The 23719-nt window shown below is 39.0% G+C and overlaps 1 protein-coding gene across 1 annotated transcript in view; it reads right to left on the bottom strand.

Annotated features, from left to right (window-relative positions):
- LOC127619327 (actin remodeling regulator NHS-like) overlaps positions 1-22907 on the bottom strand; it is a 125704-nt gene extending 102797 nt beyond the window's left edge. The window contains exon 1 of the mRNA XM_052092209.1: positions 22493-22907. Within this exon, the coding sequence (XP_051948169.1) occupies positions 22493-22772 (280 nt within the window). The 5' untranslated portion in view covers positions 22773-22907. The remainder of the gene's footprint in view (positions 1-22492) is intronic.
- Positions 22908-23719: the final 812 nt, after the last annotated feature.

Here is a 23719-nt window from a genome sequence, read left to right as displayed (position 1 = left end):
GCGTAAAGCTAAAGAGAGAGCAAATTTAATCTTTAAGAGGATATTTCATGGAAAACAGGATTTTTCGTGCTCTTTTTAAATAAGGCTTCAAAATGGTAATGGTTATGATGTCACAACTATGAGCTCATGAGCATGTAACCACCCAGATTTACCTATCAACACTTGTTCCGCATTTAGCAACTTGGCCCTTCCTGATGAACTACACCAGAATGTGGAGGTAAGTCAGTCATAACAGAGGTAAATATAGCTGCAAGCAGCAATATCAAGCCAATTATCGGCGCCATGAGCAGCAAAATAAGCTTTGTGACATGTTTTTGGTTAGAGTCCAATGAACTGTGCATGAGGAGTTCAATTACAAAAAAAAAACTTTTATTTTAAAAATAACAAAAAATAGCTACTACTTCTTTGTCCAGTATGTGGCACAGTTCTGAATCTGCTCAGGTAGTATCTGGTTATGATGGTTATCATGCAGGAAAGCGTTCGGCCAAAAGATAGCCATCTCATGACCAGTAGGGGGCAGTGTGCCAAAACGCTGCAGGTAACCTCAGGGCCTAATGGTGATGACACATACCGAGTTTTGTCCCAATCCCTCAAAGCATTGCGGATTTAAAGGCACATTTAGGCAAAAGGAGAAAATTAGCATTAGCATATTAGCATTTTTTGAATTAGCATTACAATTTATGACTGTCCCGTAACTTTTTGAATCCCTTCAGAGAGTGGTGGCAAAGACACATACCGAGTTTCGTAACGATATGGCAAGTCGTTCGTAAAATACAGCATTTTATGACTAAATTCAAAATGGCCGACATCCAAAATCGCTGACTTAGGAATTATTCATATGGACTCGCTATAACCCACTGAAACTAATGAGACAAATTTTATGATTTTATGACAAACTGTTCAGAAGTTCTAAGCAAAAATTGTCTTATTTCATATCTCGTGACCACTAGGTGGCACTGTTCCAAAACTGAGCAGGCACCGTCAAGTCATGGTGCCTATGACAAATAATACATTTGGTATGAATACGCTAAAGCATTACAGAGATGTACCCTCATGTCCATTTTGGCATGCTCTTCGTCAAATTCGTTGAAGCACCATTCGAAAACGGTATGGTTTATCAAAATTATGTGAATACCTCTTTGTCGTGAATAACTCTAGATGATGCAGCCCAAATTTTGTGCAAATCAGACAAACAACCTAGGACGAGTTCGAAAATGTAGGTTTTTCAGAAAATTTTAAATGGCAGAAAAATGTTCATGACTGATATCAGGAGGAATTAGAGGAAAAAAGATTTTCGTTTCTAGGATTCACAGTTCATATGTTATTAACATAAACATAAGTGCAAATTTGGGCAGTTGGTGGTGCTAGAGGGTTTGAGGTAGAGACACCAAATTTGCTTTGGTAACAGATCAGACTGTCCTCTATATGTGTGCCAAATTTCATAACTTTCCCCCAAGCGGCTCTATGGGCTGTCATAGACTCAAGAGCAGAAGAAGAAGAAGAAGAAGAAGAAGCAGTGAAACACAATAGGGGTCTTTCGCCCCTTCGGGTCTTGACCCCTAATTAATATGCAAGTCTACCAGGTACAGTTGCAAAAGCAGCATTAATTGTAAAAGGTCAGAGAGGGGGTAGAAAATGGTAATTTAAAACTAAATTATGACTATTTTTGGTGCAAGAGCATTTTAAGTGGACTTCAAAACAATACAATGCAACAAAAATGTAGGATATGAGAGTGAGAGAGAGGGAAATAAAATGTACAGATATTAAAAGCGTAGAAATTAAGCCTATGCCTCCTGCTTTCACTCTCGCTCTTTAGGGCAGAAACCCCCTCCTCCTGCTCACAAACGTTCAACACTTGACTCCGTCATTCACATCACAGATAGGTTAAAGAGGCTGATAAGCAGCTCTTGAGGGGGTTCTGCTGATAACAGCACTGGTCATCAGCAGTACAGGTCTTTCTTATAGCAGCACTGGGAACATGGAGATGCGATTTGAGATGCAGTTTATTTCAGAGTTTTTTCTAATGGCAAACAGTGATGACTAGACTGAACCAATGTTCCCTATCAGGTTTGTTCTTGCTGAGAAAAAACATGTTCTATTGGGTGGGCCCTTCGGCCAACAGAGTAAAAACGTTGCGTGTTGCCTGTATTATTCAGGCATTATTCAGGTAAAAATTTATAATAATTAGCGTTGTCAATTTAACGTGTTAATTCAGTGTGTTTAATTGTAAAAAAAAAATACTGTGTAAAAAAAGAATACACAATTAATCATGTCTCCAGAATATTTTTTACATCGGAGCAATCCAAGCTTGCAACACCACTTGTTTTCAGCAGGGGGCAGTAAGCGAAACTCCAGCTTAATAGGTAACGTGCAGCTGTTCAGAGAACAAACCGCACTCAGGCTTGCTTGACACTAGCGACAGCACAACATGAGAACCCGTTCTTATGTTCAAATGTAGCTGGATGGAGCGCAATTCCAAATGCAGGGATCTCAAGACATGTTTTCTAGGTTTTAAAGGCGTCATAACATACCTTGTTTTATTAATTTAATAATAAAAAAAAATTCTCCCCTTTTCTCCCCAAATTGGAATGGCCAATACTCAATGGGCTCTAAAACCTCGTGGTGGTGTAGTGACTTATCTCAATCCGGGTGGTGGAGTAGGATGAATCTCAGTTGCCTTCACGTCTGAGTCCATCAATCTGCGCATCTTATCACGTGGCTTCTTGAGTGCGTTACCGCGGAAACGTAGCACGTGTGGAGGCCCACGCTATTCTCCGCGGCATCCACGCACAACTCACCACGTGCCCCGCCGAGAGCGAGAACCACATTATAGTGACCACGAGGAGGTTACCCCATGTGACTCGACCCTTCTTAGCAACCGGACCAATTTGGTTGCTTAGGAGACCTGGCTGGAGTCACTCAGCTTGCACTGGATTCGAACTCGCAACTCCAGGGGTGGTAGTCAGCGTCTTTACTCGCTGAACTTCCCAGGCCCTCAAAAGTTGTTTTATTATTTTAATATGTTCCTTGAGGTTCACTTATAATAATAGTAAAGATTATGAACAAGAAAGGAGTCATATATTTGTAAAATACGATCATATTCGACACATATTCTGACATTCTATCAGAAACGCTTGGTTTTGGTCCTGCTTCTCCTTTAAGACTTGACAGTAAACGCCCACTGTTCTGATTGGCTCTCTGCTCTTTACTGACCTGCACTCTCAACTTGCCATCTCAGTGCTTACCACTACTGAGCGGGCTACGGAAGTGTTTTTAATCATTTAATTAGAACTATTTATAATTATTTAATCATTATATATTGAGTTATTTTTATTTGAGGGTCTTTCTCAGCAAATATATATATATATATATATATATATATATATATATATATATATACATGCATATATTAGTGATTAATGTGATTAATTAATCGACATATTACTTAATTAATATGATTAACATTTTGTATCAATTAACAGCCCTAATAATGATCAAGAATTCAATAGAAACTAGGCTGAATGTGTGCTTTAACTTGACTGAATGTATGGTTCTCATGACCTTAAATATCATAATGATCTAAAGGTTTGTGCTTAAATGCTTGAAATACTGTAAGTTTGTGTGCAGATCTACATCTAGACAAATAAGATTTATTAAACTTCTCTTTTTTGTCTGTCCATAATTACTACACTTTCATTTGTGTTATTTCGGAGTTTTGATGACGTTATTTTAATAAAATGTGTAAAGTATTAATAACGAATGAGTAGGTGTGTCCAAACATTTGACTGGTAGTGTATGTGTGTGAAAGACGAATCCACTCCTGTGGTCTGGCATTGGTTTAAGTGGAAACAAGGAAGTGTTCACCTCATGTCTGTGGAATCTTCTGGAAAAATCTCAGACATCCAAGACAGAAGCTTTACAACCACACTTTTAGTTTAAGTCCAGTTATTACAGACCCAATACCAAAAGGACGACAGCAGAAACATGTCTATAACCTAGTTATAGTTTTGTTATCGTCAAAGTTAAAATGCGTAAACAATGTTTGCTGTCTTCTGCCTGTTTCTATTCAAATGGCCTTTTATCGATAAAAATGGTTTGCGTGATGACGTCATGCTTAAAAAAAACACTTTGTCGCTTAAGTTTGGATTTATCGCCATTTCCATTCAGAAATGTGTGTTTATCGCTAATTGTGCACCTTTTGCCTCCCAGATGTCCAAAAAAAATTTCCTCTGAAGTTTGGGTAAAATGGGGAGAATATTGACACAATTCATTGAAATTGGCCAGCTTACTGTCATTTTAATTTCACAAATAAATGTAATCAGAAGAGGAATTGCAATCAAAAGGGAGCAGTTCTTCTGATGGGACTGTAATATTGGTCCTGATGTAGCGTCTATCCGGTTGGCACCGGTTCCGACCCGAAAGCGAATCGTCATGGCCCTGTTCAAGCTGGCAACCTGCACCAAGTAGTGGCGGAAACTTTCTGTCTCAGTATAAGGACCATCAATCGATGTGTATATGATGTGTGCACAGCTATTAAAGAAACATTGATGTGGTGTAATATCAGGGTTTATATATGATACATTCCTGATATTCAATATTTTGAACAATCATCTAATCTAAAGTATCGCCATCACAACTGCATTATGTCCCGCATATTTATCCAGCAACCTTTTAATGACCAGCTGAACTTGATTGTCTTCTCAAATTAATTTTAGCATCATAACGCAATTTACATTTTCTGAAGCGGCAGTAAATGTGATCCGGGGTAAAGTGGGTTAAATGTAAAATATTTTAATGTTTTAAAATGTTCAAAAGCTCATTTTCTGAAAGTGAACTCAGCATTGGACACATAGTTCTGATAGTTTATAATCTTGAAGTCTAGCACATAATGATAACGTCATTCAGTCGACTTTTTTCATCTACAGAACAGGGTAAAGCTAATTTACGTTTGTGTAAAGAAAAGGCAATTATATAGGACTAACAATATTAATTTTCTAAAAATTTTATAGAATTGGGTTACATGTTAGTGCTCCAAATACACAGACTGATGCTTTTCTCCAAGTATTGTGTATTTATTTTTAATTTAAAACATCTTTGTAAAGCATCTAATGTTTATTTGTATTGTGGGTCAATTCCGTGACTGGCGTCTATTATTTTAAATAGTGTTGAAAAGAAACTTTAATAAATAAACGGATGGATACAGCGATTAAATTAATCACAAACAGTGGCCATTCATTTGTTCTCCGTGCACTTGAGAAATGACAGGTGCATGACACGAGATATTTGTGTTGGCACTCCTGAAAGTGTCATGACGCAGATGTGTTTGCAGATGCAGGTATGCCGTTAAGACCAATCCATAACAGTGCGAGTAATGCTTCATGTACAATAAACTGGCTTTCAAGGATGTATACCTGATCTCCATGATTAACACAGGCTAAGGATTGGGGTAAATGATGTCATGTAACATTATATTTTTGTGTTAATGCCAATTTTCTCAACTAAAAGTGTTTCCAAACCAATTTTTCGTGACATTTGAATTAATGAAATAGAGTTTATGCGTAAAAATATTATGTCGACACTTTAGCGATAATTTGCATTGTCATCTTATTGGTAAACTTTCTTATGCATTACACTTTCATTTTTTGTTTTTTTGCAAAAAAAAACAAACCCTTAATAGAAACACAGTTAATGTATCACACACTCATCACAGCACAGTTGTTCCACAGTTATTCTCAACAAGAATGTAATACACACATACACACTATGAAGTGCATGTGAACAGGATTGGGTCAAATATGAGGCAAACACACACACACACACACACCATGCATGAGGTCAAAAGGTGGTTAAAAGTGTGTTAGATCTGTGTGGGCTGAACAAACAGCTCTGTAGATAATCTCACACAGGAAAGACTGAGTGAAATACAGACAAACAGGAATGTTGTTGTGGTATAGACGAGCAGGCAGCCAGCCTGTATTCATGTGTGTGTGTAACAGGGTGGACTCCCGAGATCCGGATTTCAGTTTCCAACAGTAAAAGAAGCCTTGGACATTATTGTAAAAAATGGCACGGGCTGTCAAAGCTGTGACTGACCACAGACTGAACATCCAGCCAATGATCTGCTGAGATTTTGAGATCCCACAGACTCGAGCAGAAATTAACCAGGGCTCCGGGTACAAATGCCACCAAAAGGGACAAAAATGCTACAGATATTTTCAACCTGGTCTCATAGAATCACATTACCTACATTTCTGCAAAATTGCCTGTTGTTTGCATCATGGCAGTTTCCTGGTGAGATGAACACTTAGAGGCGCTACAACACTGACTTTTAGTCACATTCACACAAATCACTAGTAAAACGTCAGATTATCAGTTTTCACCCTGTTTCTCACGCAATGAGCGCATTTACATGCATGTTCTTACTCCAATTATGCTTAATAAACAGACAACACGTGCGGTCATGTAAAAGCAATCTTTTATTGGCGTAAAGGCCATAAATGGGTTGTGAATAACCCGATTGATACAGGTAGATTTTTGCCCATTATGTCAGTTTCACATGCCATGTAAACACCTTACCCAGGGTTCTTACTGGCTCATCCAATGAGCGTGTGTTACGCGCATGCCTCTTCGCGGTTTGACGTCAAAAGTAGAGAATTACGTGATTATTTCAAATGTCATGTTAACACGGATTCAAACTTTTTAAATAAGCTGATTTAGAGAGACATCAGCGTATTGGTGCACATGTAAATGTGCTCAATATTATCTTATGATGTCATAACACTACCACGAACGACTTGTAAAGTGATTTTAACGTTTGCATTAAATAACAAACAACATTTAAAAGCTTATTCGAGCTCAATTAACTTGCGCAGTAGCTCAACTGATAGAGCATTGCACCAGGACAGGGGTAGGAGTCCTGAAGAGCACACAAGTCGAAACATGAGCCAAAAGTGTCATAGAAGCGTCACAAAATGACTTTATCGCTTCAGTAATTGTGTTTTCCATAAATGGACAGCACAATGTGTGTTTTTATATTGTAAAAATGGTAAATATGCCCTAATACATGTAAACAAAGCCCCTGAAAAACTCAATTCCAGGAGCCAAATATTGTGCCATAATAATATACATTTCAAAAATGTGATTTTTCTAATTTTCTTTACATTTCCACAAGTGTTGTTTATCTGCATCTGTCCTGGTGTGCTCATAAACATGATTTATGAAGACAAGCTTTTAACCCCGTTGAAAAAAGAGGGTCTGCTTCATGCTGGGACCCACTTACTGGCACTGTGGGTTACAATGAGTGAAGCTCACCTGCTATAGAAGGATTCAAGACTTTAAAGGGGCTATATTCTACACTTCTGTAGCATTTTATTTATTGAAGTCCATTTATAGGTATCTTGTGCCAAAACCGTCATTGTTTAGTTTTACCCAACCATTTTCCACCCTCTCTCTGACCTTTTGAATTAAGCTGCTGCTGCTGCTATACCCTTAATACCTCTGTATTTACATATAACCAATGTGGCCAGTCCTGTGTTATGTTAAAGGGATAGTTCACTTAGAATTTGATTTGTTCTCGTTAACAATTTCACCCAAGCAGGTTAACAAATTAATAATATCACCCACTTTTGAAACGCAGTAAACACAGGCTTGCTGTGTCGTTAATGGTTTGTTTATTCTCAATGGTTGGCTATGTACTCGTTTATCATGCAATGACATCAGAGAGATACTATGGGCTGGAAGTGTGTGTGTGTGTGTGTGTGTGTGTGTGTGTGTGTGTGTGTGTGTGTGTGTGTGTGTGTGTGTGTGTGTTTTATCAGATTCACATGAGTCTGGCTGAATGTTTGCCAGCTTCCCCCCCCTCCCCTCACACCGAGTCAAATACTCTGGAAATTGGAATTCCTTGCAGCTCTTAAATCTATCTATCTATCCCTCCCTCCCTCTATTTCTTTCATTCTCGTGCTCTCTTGTCTTGATGACAGGTTTCTCTGGCTGTGCTCACCAGCACTCATTCTGAGGAAATGCAAATGGAAAGTTTTACTGTGACATTATGGAGCTGTTTTCACTTCCAAAGTGTCTTCACTTTTGACTATAACCAGCGATCCTTTTCTTTCTCTCTCTCTCTCTACTGAGAAGGGCAGGGTATGACAAGCTCTCATTTGCCTGCATAATACAGTTACATAACATTTAAGCCTCTCGTAGTTATGGGAGAACTCTGGTAAGAAAGAAAGAAAATTTATAAGCAAAAGAAAGAAAGAGAAATCATTTTTATTTATAATAGTAAAAGACAGGAAGAGCAAAAGAAAGACAGAAGGAAATAAAGACATAAAGAGAGAAATAAAAATATAAAAGTGAAAGATGGAGAAAGAAAAAAGAATAAGCAAAAGAAAGAAAGAGAAAGAAAGAAAGAAACATTTAAAGTGAAAAAGGAAAGAATAAAGAAAAATAAAGAAAAAAGTTGAAGAAAGAAAAAGTTAAAAAAGGAAGAAAGTGAAAGTGAAAGAAAGAAAGAAGAAAGAAAGAGTTAAAGAATTCAAGAACAAGTAAAAGAAAGAACATTTTAAAGAAAGAAAGAAGAGTAAAAGTAAAAAAAGAAAGGAAAGAAAGAAAGAGTGATAAAAAGAGCAAAAGAAAGAAAGTGAGAGTGAAGTTAAGAAAGAGAGAAAAAAGCAAAGGAATAAGTGAAGGAAAAAAGTGATAGAAAGAGAATGAAAGGAAAACCTGAAGGAGGAGCACATTTTAGGATCTGATTTGTGAGACGCACCGCTGTGCAAGACAGAGTGAGAAAGAGAGGAGGCCAGGTTGGCTACTGCAGGGGTGTGAGGAGGTCAGGCAGGTCTCCAGAGCTTTGATGAGGATAATCTGCTTTAGATGTTTCTTAAGCTGCCGTGGAGAAAGAGACTCCAATGAACGGACCACTGCAGAGTTCACAAACCACACAACATAAAGAGCTTTTCATCAGGTTACATCAACAACCTACAAAACCAGAGAAGAGAAGAGAAGATGAGATGAGACGTGAGGAGAAAAAGAAACGAGAAATGAGGAGATGAGAGAAGACTAGATGAAATGTGAAAAGAGAGAGGAGACGAGAGCAGAAGAAGTAAGAAGAGGACACGAGACGAGATGAGATGTGAGGAGAAGAAATGAGAGCAGATGAGATGAGACATGTGGGGAAGAGAAATGAGGAGAAGGGAGAAGACAACAAAAGATGGGACTAAGAGAGAAGAAAGGAGAAGAGACGGGGGAAGATAGGAGACCAGATGAGAAGAGACATGAGCAGAGGAGATGAAACACGAGGGGTAGAGAAGAGAAATGAGGAGATTTGAGCAGAAGAAAAAAGAGAGAGACAAGAGCAGAAGAGATGAGATGGGAAGGGAAGAGAAAAGAAGAAAGGAGATGAGATGAGACAAGATGAGAAAAGAGGAGACAAGATGAGAAGAGACGTGAGGACAAGAGATGAGACCAGAGGAGACGAGATAAGAGCTAAAGAGATCAAATGGGAGGGAAAGAGAAGAGAGGAGACGTGAGGAGAAGAGATGAGATGGGAAGGGAAGAGAAAAGAAGGAGATGAGATGAGACAAAATGAGAAAAGAGGAGACAAGATGAGAAGAGACGTGAGAAGAGGCATGAGGACAAGAGATGAGACCAGAAGAGACAAGATAAGAGGTGAAGAGATCAAATGGGAGGGAAAGAGAAGAGAGGAGACATGAGGAGATGAGAAGGGAAGGGAAGGGAAGAGAAAAGAAGAAAGTAGATGAGATGAGACAAGATGAGAAGAGGAGAGAAGATGAGAAGAGACGTGAGGACAAGAGATGAGACCAGAAGAGACGAAATAACAGCTAAAGAGATCAAATGGGAGGGAAAAAGAAGAGAGGAGACGAGAGCAGAAGAGCTGCTGCCACTGAATAAAACAATTTCCTCAAGGAATTAAAACCAGTGCAATCCTATAAAATATGCTTCAAAGACAGTGGATTCTGGCCCTAATATTAAAAACGTGTGTAAGCCTGGAGTGTCCTATCAGACAAGACCAGAAGAGAAGAGAAGAGAAGAGAAGAGAAGAGAAGAGAAGAGAAGAGAAGAGAAGAGAAGAGAAGAGAAGAGAAGAGAAGAGGAGTACAGGATAGAGACATGCTGTGAAGACATTAAACACATGTATGCAGTAATTAGAGGTTTGCTGGAGGTCTCTGAGCGACTGAGGAGAGACACAGACGACAGACTGAGTTATGAGACACAGCGTTCATAATGACACGTCTGTGAACACACCCCTCATTTTCATCAATCTAATCACAGACAAGAGCCTCTGATTGTGTGTGTGTGTGTGTGTTGGGGGGCACATCTAAGAGTACAGAGAGCTAAAGGAATGCCTTTGATGTCACGTATGGAGTATGGAGGCCAAAGTCATAACAGTCATTTTTCAGAGGGAAAATTACACAGGGGGGTCCCTCTCCATCAAACCCCGAACAGCAGCATGGAAACCGCGGCTTTCTAAAGCAGGCACTGCCTGGACAGGTCAGCATACAGGAGATGATCTGTCATCACAACAAAAACATACACTGAAACAAGACAAAAGGAGATGACAGAGTGACAAAAATACCTGACATACACTGAAAGGCATTCAACAGCCCTGAGTGTGTCCTTTACAATCCTCTGTTATTCCACATATGCATATCATGCCGGCATGTGATGTCAACAAAGCACGCAACGATCACAGACTTGTCATGCTATCCATATTAAAGGCCTCTTGTCCCCGTATTGAAGCGGCAAAGGCTGGAAAATTCTCTAGGCAAGTACGTAAACTCATACGCTTCTAGTTATGCAAGCCTGCGTTCCAAAATATGTCATAACTAAATGCAAGTAGGAGTTGCATTCTCAACACTGCCACAATGGGCACAAAAGTGGACATTGGTATGAGCTGTCTGCTTCTATGCTGAGTTTTTTCCTTCAAGTTAACTACTGTCACCCTGGAGCAACAGTTTGAAGAGATTGCTGGGCAAGTACGTTAAAGTCAATATATTTATAACAACTTACTTTGAATAATAACAACACACATTAAGCATGATCAGTGCGTTGGCCAAGCAATCGCATCTACGAACGCGTACTTGCATGATGTTTCTGGAAAAAAGTGTCTGCTAAATTACTACTCGCTTTGACTGATGTTGTAAGTGTGTTTAAAACGGATCTGGGCTTGAAGATTCCTGACATTCACTGAGATATCTATTGAGTGCCACTTGTAAATGGATCAAGTTGCATTTGTGTGTGAAGGTGTGCTCTCTGCTATTGTGTTGTTAAGGTGTGGAAAGGAGAAGAGTTGATCCAGCACAGAAAGTCAACGGTTAAGAGATTCCTTTCAAAGTCCGCCATGATACACAACAACAGACACACACCATTATCTGTTGAGGGGGAGTAAATGATGACAGAATGTTCATTTTTGGGTGATCTATCCTTTTAAGATTTCAGCACCAGTAGTGTGTATGTAGAGTTTACACACCCTCAGATGAGGAGAATAAAGTAAGGTCTACACTGGCACCTGGGCAACCTTCATTGCATTAAGAAACACACCTTTACAAAAACAAACAGGTGTTGGGTTTCCACCCTGTAGTCTCAGGTCACACAGGAAGTGTGCAGCTTGGTAGGGCTCAACCTTGTTCCTCTGGTTTACCTTAAGTCAAAGTGTTCACGCACAGGGGAGAGGAATCAGCATTTATTACATATAGAGATGTGCAATTACAGAGATTATAGGATTAGAATAGAGTTCTGGCTGTCTGGAGGGGTGTGTCTGGTTAATTTTAACAGAATCTGGTTGATTACTACTGCAACACAAACACACACACACACACACAACTCTGGAAAAATATTGGAGTTTCATTTAAGTATCAACTTTGTCTCGGGTGTTTCTCCTAAAATTCCTTTGGAGAAGTAAAAATAGACACAAAATAAAGTTCCAAACACACGTTCAGGAAAAGCATGTTCATCTAAGTAGGTATAGCTGCAGGCCGGAGGTCTCTAAAAGGGGGTGGGGTTACTCCAATAGGGGGCATCACTTCAACTCACAGTTAGGGTTAGGGAAAGGGTTAGGTTACTTAGGGGCTCCCTAGATCTTTGCTAGCAGTTTGGAGCTCCCGCCCCTTTTTGGAGCTCTGCCTGCAGCTATATCCTTACGTGTAGGCCTGCCAATCTTATCCCAAGTATATATAAGCTGTTGCTTCCCTCACACTAGTGACAATTCTTTAGCCATACCTCCACCTTTATATTTCATAATGCCTATACCAATTATTTCAAATAGTATTTCCATTTCTAACTTTAGTCCAATACTATGGGGACGGGGGGATCTCTGAGCTCAAGCCCCTCAGCTTTGGACAGCACGCTAAATAAGTTTACCTTAATACACTCCGGGACTATATGTACCAGCGGACAAGTGAATGAGACTTTTTGGCATACAGTTAGAGTATACAGTTATAAAATGAATGTGGATGGCAGAGCCAAGATAATTTGGTCTGTGGAAGAATTTGATGGCTGGTTGACATGGTTGAGCTCTCTTCTGAAACTCTCGAGGAAACATGTAAGATTACAGCAAAAGTCTCAATTTGCATAATCTCATTGCTGTCTAGGAGAAATAACTGAGATATTAAAGTGATCCCCATTTCAACTTTCTTTCCTCTGAGAATGCCCATCAACTTTGCATGGATATACACCTGGAGGCCAAGCAAACAAAGCAAGGACTATTAGGAGAGGTCACAACCTTTCCCAGAATCAAGTTTCATCTCTTAAAAGCACTCACTCCCTTTCACACTCCACCACAGGAACACCAACTCATCATTCACGCATACAAATGTTTACCAAGCTATCTAAACTAAACTTTTGACAAGCATTCTCAAAAGAAGGTTTTTGTCAGATTTCAGATTTAACTTCAAGGGATCATTTTGTCCACCACACAAACACAACCTCTTTCTGTTCATGCTCGGGGAACTCTCAAACTGTAAACATTCCCAAATCCTCCCTTTAACCTTTGACCTCTACCTCTTTCCCCATCATACCCTTCATCACTCTCAGTTTAAAAATGTGTATGTGCAGCCTTTCTGGGTGTAAAAGTGGTTTCCTGTAAATCAGCTGGATTTAAATTGCTTCATATGAATGAACAGCTCACTGAAACCACTTCAAAGAGACAGAAGCTGTCCTTAAAAGACCAAAACCATCCTACCAGACAAGGGCGATGACTTTGGGTTCAACCGAGTGTGTGCGGATGAGTGTGTACACAGCCAGTAACCATAAATCTGTGATTCATTTATTACCAAAGTGACTTTGAAATAATACAACCTGGTTTAATTTATCACTTAATTTCAGGGTAAAATGACTAAGAAGAATACAAGGTGTACCAACAACTTTCTTCTCACACATACATTTACATTTATGCATTTGACAGATGCTTTTATACAAAGCAACTTACAGTGCAATTATTTCTGGGTCAATCCCACCAGAGCAACCTGGAGATAACTGCCTTACTCAAGGACACAATGGTGGTGGCTTTGTGGGGATTGAACCAGCAACCTTCTGCTTACCAGTTCTGTGATTTAGTCTACTACGCCACCACCACATACCACAGTAGGCTTACGGTATAGGACACAATGTTTGTCTAATAAACTCGGCAACTAGTTAACCCTTTCACACGTGCAATCAAACTGGTGTGATTACTCTAGGCTGTGCTTAGACGCGTACAATAAAACCAGCAAAAGAGGGACTGAAGCGGATGTCATAATGATCCAGCTTCTCAAATAGTCTTTTTATGTTGCAAACATTCAAACAATCACCAAATAAAAGTTTAAAGTCTTTACCGTCAGAGCTTACTGTTGCAGCGATGCGGCCATGTTTTCTGACATCAAACAAAGAATATACAAACTAGTCAGTCCACACGAGCCTTCTCCCATTCCATCCGTCACTCATTCTAACCACTTCCAGTGCTGGGAAAGTGGAAGTGCTAGGTTTTTAGAACCTTCTATCACAAACTCAGAATCCCATGCTGGATTGCACATAAACAAACAGTCTTTTGTGCTTTTAAGGCGGCACCGCAAAGCAAAAAATGGTCCAACTTTCATAAATTGCATCAATATCCCTGCACTCCGTTTCATTCTGTTGCGCTCCGGTTAATGTTTTCTGAATGCAAGAACATTAAGTAAATGCACCCTAAAAATGCATACAATCTAATGCATGCAAAGCTCTATCAGTAGAGCTTGAGGGGAAGGTTTTCACTTGCCTTTTTGAAGCAGACATACTTAAAGTGTCTTTTTAACACTTGCTTTTAGTTTAACCTTTCTCTGCTCTGTCTGGCCCCTGTGTCCCCTGGGGGTCCTAAACGTGGGGGTATGACCTCAGCATTGAGAGAGTAGGCACATATTTAGAAGAGAAAGATAAGTCTTTGATATCCAGCTATAATTAACAGCCATATTTTATCAGCCCAGACCTGCATGAGTATGCTTTTAAGAGAGAGAGAGAGAGAGAGAGAGAGAGAGAGAGAGAATGAGAAATTGAGAGAATCTCATTCAAGTTTATATGCACGCTCAGAGGGTAAAAAATTATTTTTTTCTCCCCAATTTGGAATGCCCAATGCACTCTAAGTCCTCATGGTAGCACTGTGACTCCTCTCTATCCGGGTGGCAAAGGACGAATCTCAGGTGCCTCTGCGTCTGAGATCGTCAATCCACAGATCTTATCATGTGGCTTGTTGAGGGCATTACCGCGGAGACATAGCGCGTGTGGATGCTTCATGCTATTCTCCGCGGCATCCACGCACAACTCAATACGCGCCCCACCGAGAGCGAGAACCACATTATAGCGATCACGAGGAAGTTACCCCAGGTGACTCCACCCTCCCTAGGAACAATTGGGCTGCTTGGGAGACCTGACTGGAGTCACTCAGCATGCCCTGGATTCGAACTCGCAATTCCAGGGGTGGTGGTCAGCATCTTTACTCGCTGAGCTACCCAGGCCCAGAGGGTAACATTGTGATATCTGGAGTCTAAAATCCATAAAAAAAAAATTTATCTAAATGAAAATGGTTAAACATTATTCTTCCTTGTGTTGATTTAGTAAAAAAACATGCCTTTTATAATTTTTTTATTTTTCATTTAATTTATTAAAATATTCAGTCTACTTGGCTTCAATGGCTATTTGGTTAAAATGATGGTTCCTCTGATAAAAAAAAAAAAAAAAAAACACTTTTAATGCCTAGCCCTAATTTCCACCCCAGACTGTTATCAAACACAAGACATCATAAAAGATGTGGTGGAAAAGATATTTGTTGGTTCAGAAAAAAAATGCCAAAAATGACAGAATTCTCCTGTGATTCATGTACATCCACTGCAGGACGTTGTTAGCAGACAAATTAGCAAACTAGTGTGATTGTGAAAAGTGTGTTTTAATTAATTTTATCAATTTTTTTTATTTATTCTAAACATCCACAGGGCCAAAAGTACTCCTAGTTGAAGACACACCCAAATACATAAAGGAGAAACCAAAAAATGGAAGGAAGACAATAAGCGTGCAGCTGCAGTCTGAGTCCTCAGTGAGAAGGTTAGACATGTTTCACCTCTAGGCTGTTACTATGCAGAATTTACTGCAGAGAGTGCTCAAGAGAGAAAGTTGCCTCCAGCCCCGTTGGACTACTCTAAATGTTGCATAACAAATGCGTTCACTGCCTTCCCTGTTTAGCTTGGCAGCTCAGAGACGCGTGACAACACGAGCACTACCTCCCGCCCCTCTTTCTCCCAAAAACAGTGGGGGACCAATAGCAGCTGGAGGAGATGAAAACAGAGTGATGCAATGGAGGAAGAACAAGGTGTTTGTTGTCAGGTGATTCAGACCCCCCAAAACACGCTGCAACCAATGCGTGTGAGATGAGGAAACTTCTGGCTGCTTGTAAAGAAGCGTGCAATGCATAATGCATGCTGAGCCTGCAGTCACACCCTTACATGAGAGCTGCATTAAACAGCCACACACTTCAGCCCCATGTCGTCATATTTAATTCACAACGGAGAGGTAAAAAACACACCCTGGAGCACCACAGGGATTGATTTGCTGTGACTGAAAAAATGAACACAGGGGCGAGGGGAGTTCTACGGCAGGGAATAGAATTTGGTAAAGAACTTTGGTAAAGGTGAGATAAGTCATGATGGGGAGATGGCGAGAACGACAGACAGACAGACAGGTTTAGGCTTAGCTAGCTTGATAGCAATTACGTTAGATTTAGATTGGATGGATGGATGGATGGATGGATGGATGGATGGATGGATGAAAAGTGACACACAGACAGACAGACAGACAGGTTTAGGCTTAGCTAGCTTGATAGCAATTAGGTTAGATTTAGCTTGGATGGATGGATGGATGGATGGATGGATGGATGGATGGATGGATGGATGGATGAAAAGTGACACAAAGAAATTCAGACAGACAGGTTTTGGCTTAGCTAGCTTGATAGCAATTACGTTAGATTTAGATTGGATGGATGGATGGATGGATGGATGGATGGATGAAAAGTGACACACAGACAGACAGACAGGTTTAGGCTTAGCTAGCTTGATAGCAATTACATTAGATTTAGATTGGATGGATGGATGGATGGATGGATGGATGGATGGATGGATGGATGGATGGATGGATGAAAAGTGACACACAGACAGACAGACAGACAGACAGGTTTAGGCTTAGCTAGCTTGATAGCAATTACATTAGATTTAGATTGGATGGATGGATGGATGGATGGATGGATGAAAAATGACAGACAGACAGACAGACTTGTCTATCTCAATACTAAATCACTCAGAGACACCCATCAACCAGCACCACCCACATATTTTCTTTACTTCCTTGTTTTTGTTTTTGAGTTGGCATGACATTAACAGTCCCATTTAGACATGTGAAAGAATTACAGCACAAAATCTCCAGTAATCTCTCAGGAAGTTTGAAGTATGCATTCCAGCTGATGGGTCAGATCTTCTCTTAAACTACTCCAGTTAAAGAACAGATAACCTCCATTGTACTGGTGACACTATTAGTGGCTTATCTCAGCCAATGGAGGTTCCCTGCATTCCATATCTTCAATTAACCCCCTCCGAAAGCTGCAACTCTGTTGATTTGGTAGATATTTGAGGAACATACATTCAAATGACTTGTGACGGATTATCAATGTTGGCATCTGAAACAAATAAACTTTAATTATGTCCAAAACCAATTTGATCCCATTAAGATAAATTGACACACCCCAATGATTTTCCAATCATGGAAAATTGTGAGTTTCCCACTGGTAATTACAACTTTGTGTTCGCGTTCATCTCGTAAATACGATTATTCCGACAAGACTCTGGAGCTGCAGACATTTCCTGAGGGAAGAAATTAAACTGTATGAATGGCGGATACCCTTTTCCAAGAACAGAACTAAACACACTCCACAAGCTATTACACATCACTGGAACTAAAAAACACAAACATAGTAGGTCTGAAACGTGTCTCGTAGTACGGTACTAGTAATAGTATGGTAGCATACTATTCCAAACACACCCAGCCTTTTAATTCCTTTACATTTCCCTCTCTGTTTCTACCTTTCTATAAACTCTCTCTTATCTCCTCCGCTATGTTTGTTCATGTGTGTGCAATTCAGGGTAAGCTAATACATCCAGCACTGTCTCTGATCCCAGCAAGCAGATGTACCATGTATTTACATGTGTGAGGCTTGCTGAATTATGGACATACTTTATCCAAATAAACCACCCAGGGGGCCTGACTCAACACAACAAGTGAGACTAGAGAGAAACCAACAAGAAAGTGAGGAAACATCTAAACTAATTTCTTTAACCCTCGTGTTCTAAAGACTTTCTTTCTGTTTGAGGTCGGAAATGAAGTCTTTAAATACACAGTACTTTTTTGTAAGGCCATGTTCCTCAACTTTAACCCTCCGTTATACCATTAACTTGGCTTTTCATAGCCTTTGTTTGGGGTCAATTTGTCTTGGATTCTCTGACATTCACTCAAACCCCAAAAGGACATACACATTAATGTCCTGCCTTGAAATGAAAATGATGAGGAGTTTTAGCTGTCCGCGGGATGATTTAGTGAACTGAGAAAAGAACAGTCATGGGTGACCCACCACATTCAGGGGTTTTGTCTCGTTTCCACAGAGATGCTAATCTGGAAGGCCCAGACGCACATCATTGCCTCATTGTCATGTGTCCCTCCAAAATGTTAGCACATTTACTCACACACAATTCGACATTTTTAGGCCATTCACACAAAACACAGTGAATGCGATGGGATAAGTGGAAGTGCTACACAAACTGTTTTCATGAACACAGATGGACCGTTCTCGTCTAGCCTTAAACGAATATTCTGGGTTCAGTACAAATACAGTTCAACTCAATCGGCAGCATTTGTGGTATAATGTTGATAATCAAAGATCCCCCATTTAGCCTTAACAGACTGTAGGGGCAAGTGCTGTTAGCGAGCACCTATGAAGGCCGGAACGGTACACGAGGGGTGGGTGGCCAGCACCACGCCCGACCGCCTTTGTCTCCCCAGTGGCGATGTTTACACACCACACCAGGTACTCATTTTAGGCTGAGTCAACCTAGGGGAGGCCCGAGACCAGTTCAGATAATCGTCACTGGTGTTGGCCATGAGCGGGAATCAAACTCAGGTTGCCAGGTTCGCAGAGCAGCACGCTAACCGCTACACTACCACTCCCCTTAAACGAATATTCTACACATATAACTTGTAATGAGTTCTGAACATTCCTTTGAAGTTAACATGACTTTTATATTTTTCTCAGTAAATGCCCTTGGTCTTTGAAATGTCCTTTGGTTCATCTATAAAACAACTATTCTTTTCTGCTGATGTCACCAAGGTCATGTGGTTGGGGAAAAACAATATTAACCAATAATATCATAGCCTGCTTTTTACAAGTCAATCAAATCCATAGAAATGAAAACAGGCCCCACCCTTCAATATTTTGTCACTGAATAGTCAATTTCACACTGAAATATGTCACATTACAGATATAAAATGTTGGTGTATTCATGGTGTATTTAACCCATTTCTAGAATAGCAAAACTACTATTAGAATACACATCAGACAGTCTATTGAGATATGGGGAAAATATGAGGGCATGTTTAAATGAGAGAGTGAGATAGAGAGAGAGGGAGAGAGAGAGAGAGGGAGAGGGTGGGGGGGTTAACAGGAATGAGGCTTAGGTAGCATGTGCAAACAGTGTGTATGCCATGTTTGACCTAATTGTGTCAGCATCATCATGCCTGGCATCACAGACATGAGGAGAGCGTGCGCACACACACTGAAGCACACACACAGGGTCAAAATGCCATGTGCAGCAGGGACAATGTAAACAGATCCTAGTGCGGCCATGCTGATTGCCCCTTTTAGAGCCCATACACATTTGCACTAATTCACATTCATATTAGCTTCTCTGTTGTTTAAGGGTATCCGAGACCATCATTACTATGAAAAGGATGATTGTGGGTAATTACGGTGTAGGGGGAGGATGTACACAAATCCATTCAATATATCATTAGCACAACAAAAACAAAGACTTCAAAAGTTCCTCTGAATTGAAACTAGCATAGCACTGAAAATACCAAGTGTAAGCTCAAAAAACTGAAAATGCGAGTGGTGCTTGCTTGGCAAGATGCCAGGGTTTTGTTGGTGGTTGCCAAGGTGTTGCTAGGGTGTTGCTAGGGTGTTCTAGGTGTTTGCTTACAGGCCCAAGTCAAAAGAGTCCAACCTAAGTCTCTAATCTGGTCCCTAGGAATAGCTGGGGTCCCTCCTTCAAAAAGTCTTTGGTATTTTTTTTCCTTTGGTTTTGGGTCGGTTTGACTGATTACCATAATTTTAGCTGAATGTCACTGGCAAAAGATCCCAATCTTTTTGATAAATGAGGAAAACTGTCTGCCTGACCCCAAACAACCCTCAGGTACTGGTACTAGTGCTGGATGAGGTGTATGGTGACCTCTAACCCCAAACAACAGGGTAAAGGGAAGCGAGAGGCCCTTGGCTAAAATACAGCCATTTGTTCAGGTATTGCACAGGATGGCTGGCTGAAAGGCAAATGGGAACAATATTTGTGTTACGAACATGGCTAAGGCTTCTATTGGACTTTATGTAAGGCCATACTTCTTTGACCCCAAGGGCGCATGACTGAAGTGGTCACACTATTCAGAGATTCAGATGAACTGGAGAGGTAGAAACCCTTTAGCAGCGCAATGGAGGGTGTCATCTATAACAATCGAACATTTCCCACTATTTTAGGAGATTTAAGGTTTAACGATTGTTCAAGGTGACAATAGGTCCCTAGAAAGACAGCATAACCTGACAGAAAGACCCACTTTTGATGGCAACCAGCCGATGAAATCATGGTGTGTCTTTATCAGGTAAATGTTTGGCTCCTCCAGCTTGGGTAAAGTTTGTTTTCTAGTGTGCACGTCAACTCTACATTGCAAGATGTGAGCTTTCCTTAAGTCTGTTAAATCATTTGCATCCACTTTCTGGAGCAAAGCAACCAATATTACCAATTTTTTTCCCTGGCAATTTTTAAATATTTCCTCCACCCTTGTCCACAACAGTTGCATGTGTGTTTTTTTTATTCAATTTTCTAAGTCGTACATGCCACTGATTTTTACCCTGGTCTATCTTAAAGAGGACACCCTGAGCTTTTCTTGCATACAAAATGTTTGGAGATGTCTCCAATATTATCATGTTAATATGTGATATAAGAATATTTAAAATGTGGTTAAAAATTTTTTAAATTTGAATAATAATTAAGTAGTAATACAAATAAATATTTTTTTTTATTTTGCATTATATATTTTTAAAACATTTTTTTCCAAATAAAGAAAAATCATTTAAATGTGTCTTACACATTTAACACGATCACATCACCTGACTGGGATAATAAAATAAAAATTATAATGATATAAAATAAATAAATAAAATTAATGAATACATAAATAAATAAATAAATAAATACAAATTAATTATTATTAAAATATTATCATATTAATTTGTGATTTAGGAATGTTCAAATGTGTTTAGAATAATATAAATAATCATAGTACTCAAGTAATAATAATAAAAAATATATGTTTCTGATATTAAATATTTAAAGATATAATTTATTGAATAAAGAAAATCATGGAAATGTCATACACATAAACACATCACATGATTGTGATAATAAAACAAATAATTATATAAATAAATAAAATAAATGAATGTGTTTAAAATTAAAATGATAATAAATTAATAATAAAAATAAATATGATTTATAATATTAAATAGGCTATTTTATATATATATATATATATATATATATATATATATATATATATATATATATATATATATATATATATATATAAAATAGAAACATATTACACATTAAACTCAACACTTGCCAGTTATAATAATATAGATACAAAATAATTATAAAATTAAATAAATGAATGTGATTAAAATAAAATTATTAAAATTAATTATTATTATTATTAATGTTTTATATTATTAAATATGCTATATATATATATATATATATATTATATAATTTTTTATTATAATTTCATTTATATAAATAAAATAAAGAAATAGAAACGTCTTACACATTAAACTTTATTATATAAATAAAATTAATTAATTACAAATAATATAAAAATAATGATACATAAATCTAATTTTAATATTATGTTTCTCAAGCAATATATATTAAACCTACTAAAACGGAGAAAAAAAGTTTCTTTCACTCTAGCAGGTCCATTTGATACTGTAGATCAAACTCTTATAGACGCACCGCATTACATCACACAAACCACCCCAATAAAGTTCTCTATTGATGCATCATACACACATACCAGGAGAAACAGCGCAGGATTGTTTCGCTTTTGGATGCGTATGTTCTTTTCCAACGCGGAAATGATGATACAGTTCACTCACAGTAACAAGAATCTAATTTTTCCAATGACATCTGGTGCGAACAGGGCACACGCCCCTCTGTGCTGTCCTCCACTGGATAAACCAACTTTCACTACTTTATGTTCCCTATGCAGTAACCTGTCAAGTCTTTACTGCTCATAGTTCATGAATCACCTCATGATGTGTTCAAAGCCACAGGTTTAGGTCACCAACGTAAACCCTTAACCACTAGACCACACCACTCCTGCGCTCCGGAGTCAAAACATGCGCAGAGGATAAAACATATTTGCATTATCATTACATAACACTCAAACTCAACAGTGATACCTTTAAAGGGCTGTATGTGTACTGTACCCAAGAGGTTACAAGGATGAGCTGGAGACCGAAAGATTGCAAGTTCAAACCTTCCATCATAGATCACAAATGCGCACCGAATAAAAACTTTTCTAAGGACCGAACTTGCAGTAAATGAACACTTAAGTCACTTTTTTGGATACAAGTGCAACTCCAAACTCAAATCAAGTGAGGGATACTTACGCACTGCCTCCTGTTTGGGGTCGAGCGCCTCGGTGGTCACTTGGATCCTGTTTATTTTATCCCGGAGCGCCCAAACGCGCCGGTTCGTGGAGACCAACTCGTGCTCCAGGTCTTGGAAGAGCGAGCAGGCGTGTTTGGCCAGGTCGGACAGCTGGCGCAGGGTCCGAGACAGAGCCACATTGCTGATGGTGCACAGGTCCTGGAGCTGTAAACCCTCCTCATCTGTCTCTATGCGTCGGCACAACGACTGGGGCTCCACGATCCGTTTGGCAAATGGCATTTTCTCATGTAGTGTTTGAACATAAAATCCACTCTTTGAGGAAAACACAAACAGGTTCCATGTAAAAATGTAAAGACCCTCCGTTAGTCCAGGGTCTCCTGCGGCTCGTCCTCCATCCTCTTTTCGGCTGGACACACTCACTGTACCGCACTGAGATCCGCGTCTGCCGCTCTGATCCGTGTTTCACTCACTGGTGTGTTTTTCTCTGCGCTTTAAACTCAAACTGCTTTTAAGGAAAGGAGGAGCAAAAACCTGGAACGGAGTGTCACACAAGCTGGATCAGAAGAGCGCAACATACTTTCCAGATAGATAGATAGATAGATAGATAGATAGATAGATAGATAGATAGATAGATAGATAGATAGATAGATAGATAGATAGATAGATAGATAGATAGATAGATAGATAGATAGACGGATCAATTAGGATGATAGATAGATAGATAGATAGATAGATAGATAGATAGATAGATAGATAGATAGATAGATAGATAGATAGATAGATAGATAGATAGATAGATAGACGGATCAATTAGGATGATAGATAGATAGATAGATAGATAGATAGATAGATAGATAGATAGATAGATAGATAGATAGATAGATAGATAGATAGATAGATGATAGATAGATAGATAGATAGATAGATAGATAGATAGATAGATAGATAGATAGATAGATAGATAGACGGATCAATTAGGATGATAGATAGATAGATAGATAGATAGATAGATAGATAGATAGATAGATAGATAGATAGATAGATAGATAGATAGATAGATAGATAGATAGATAGATAGATAGATAGACGGATCAATTAGGATGATAGATAGATAGATAGATAGATAGATAGATAGATAGATAGATAGATAGATAGATAGATAGATAGATAGATAGATAGATAGATAGATAGACGGATCAATTAGGATGATAGATAGATAGATAGAT

This window comes from Xyrauchen texanus, chromosome 25 (genome assembly GCF_025860055.1).
Source record: "Xyrauchen texanus isolate HMW12.3.18 chromosome 25, RBS_HiC_50CHRs, whole genome shotgun sequence".
In the NCBI taxonomy this organism is placed as follows: Eukaryota; Metazoa; Chordata; class Actinopteri; order Cypriniformes; family Catostomidae; genus Xyrauchen; species Xyrauchen texanus.
The sequence above is the reverse complement of the archived record's forward strand: the minus strand, read 5'-3'. Positions and strand labels throughout refer to the sequence as shown.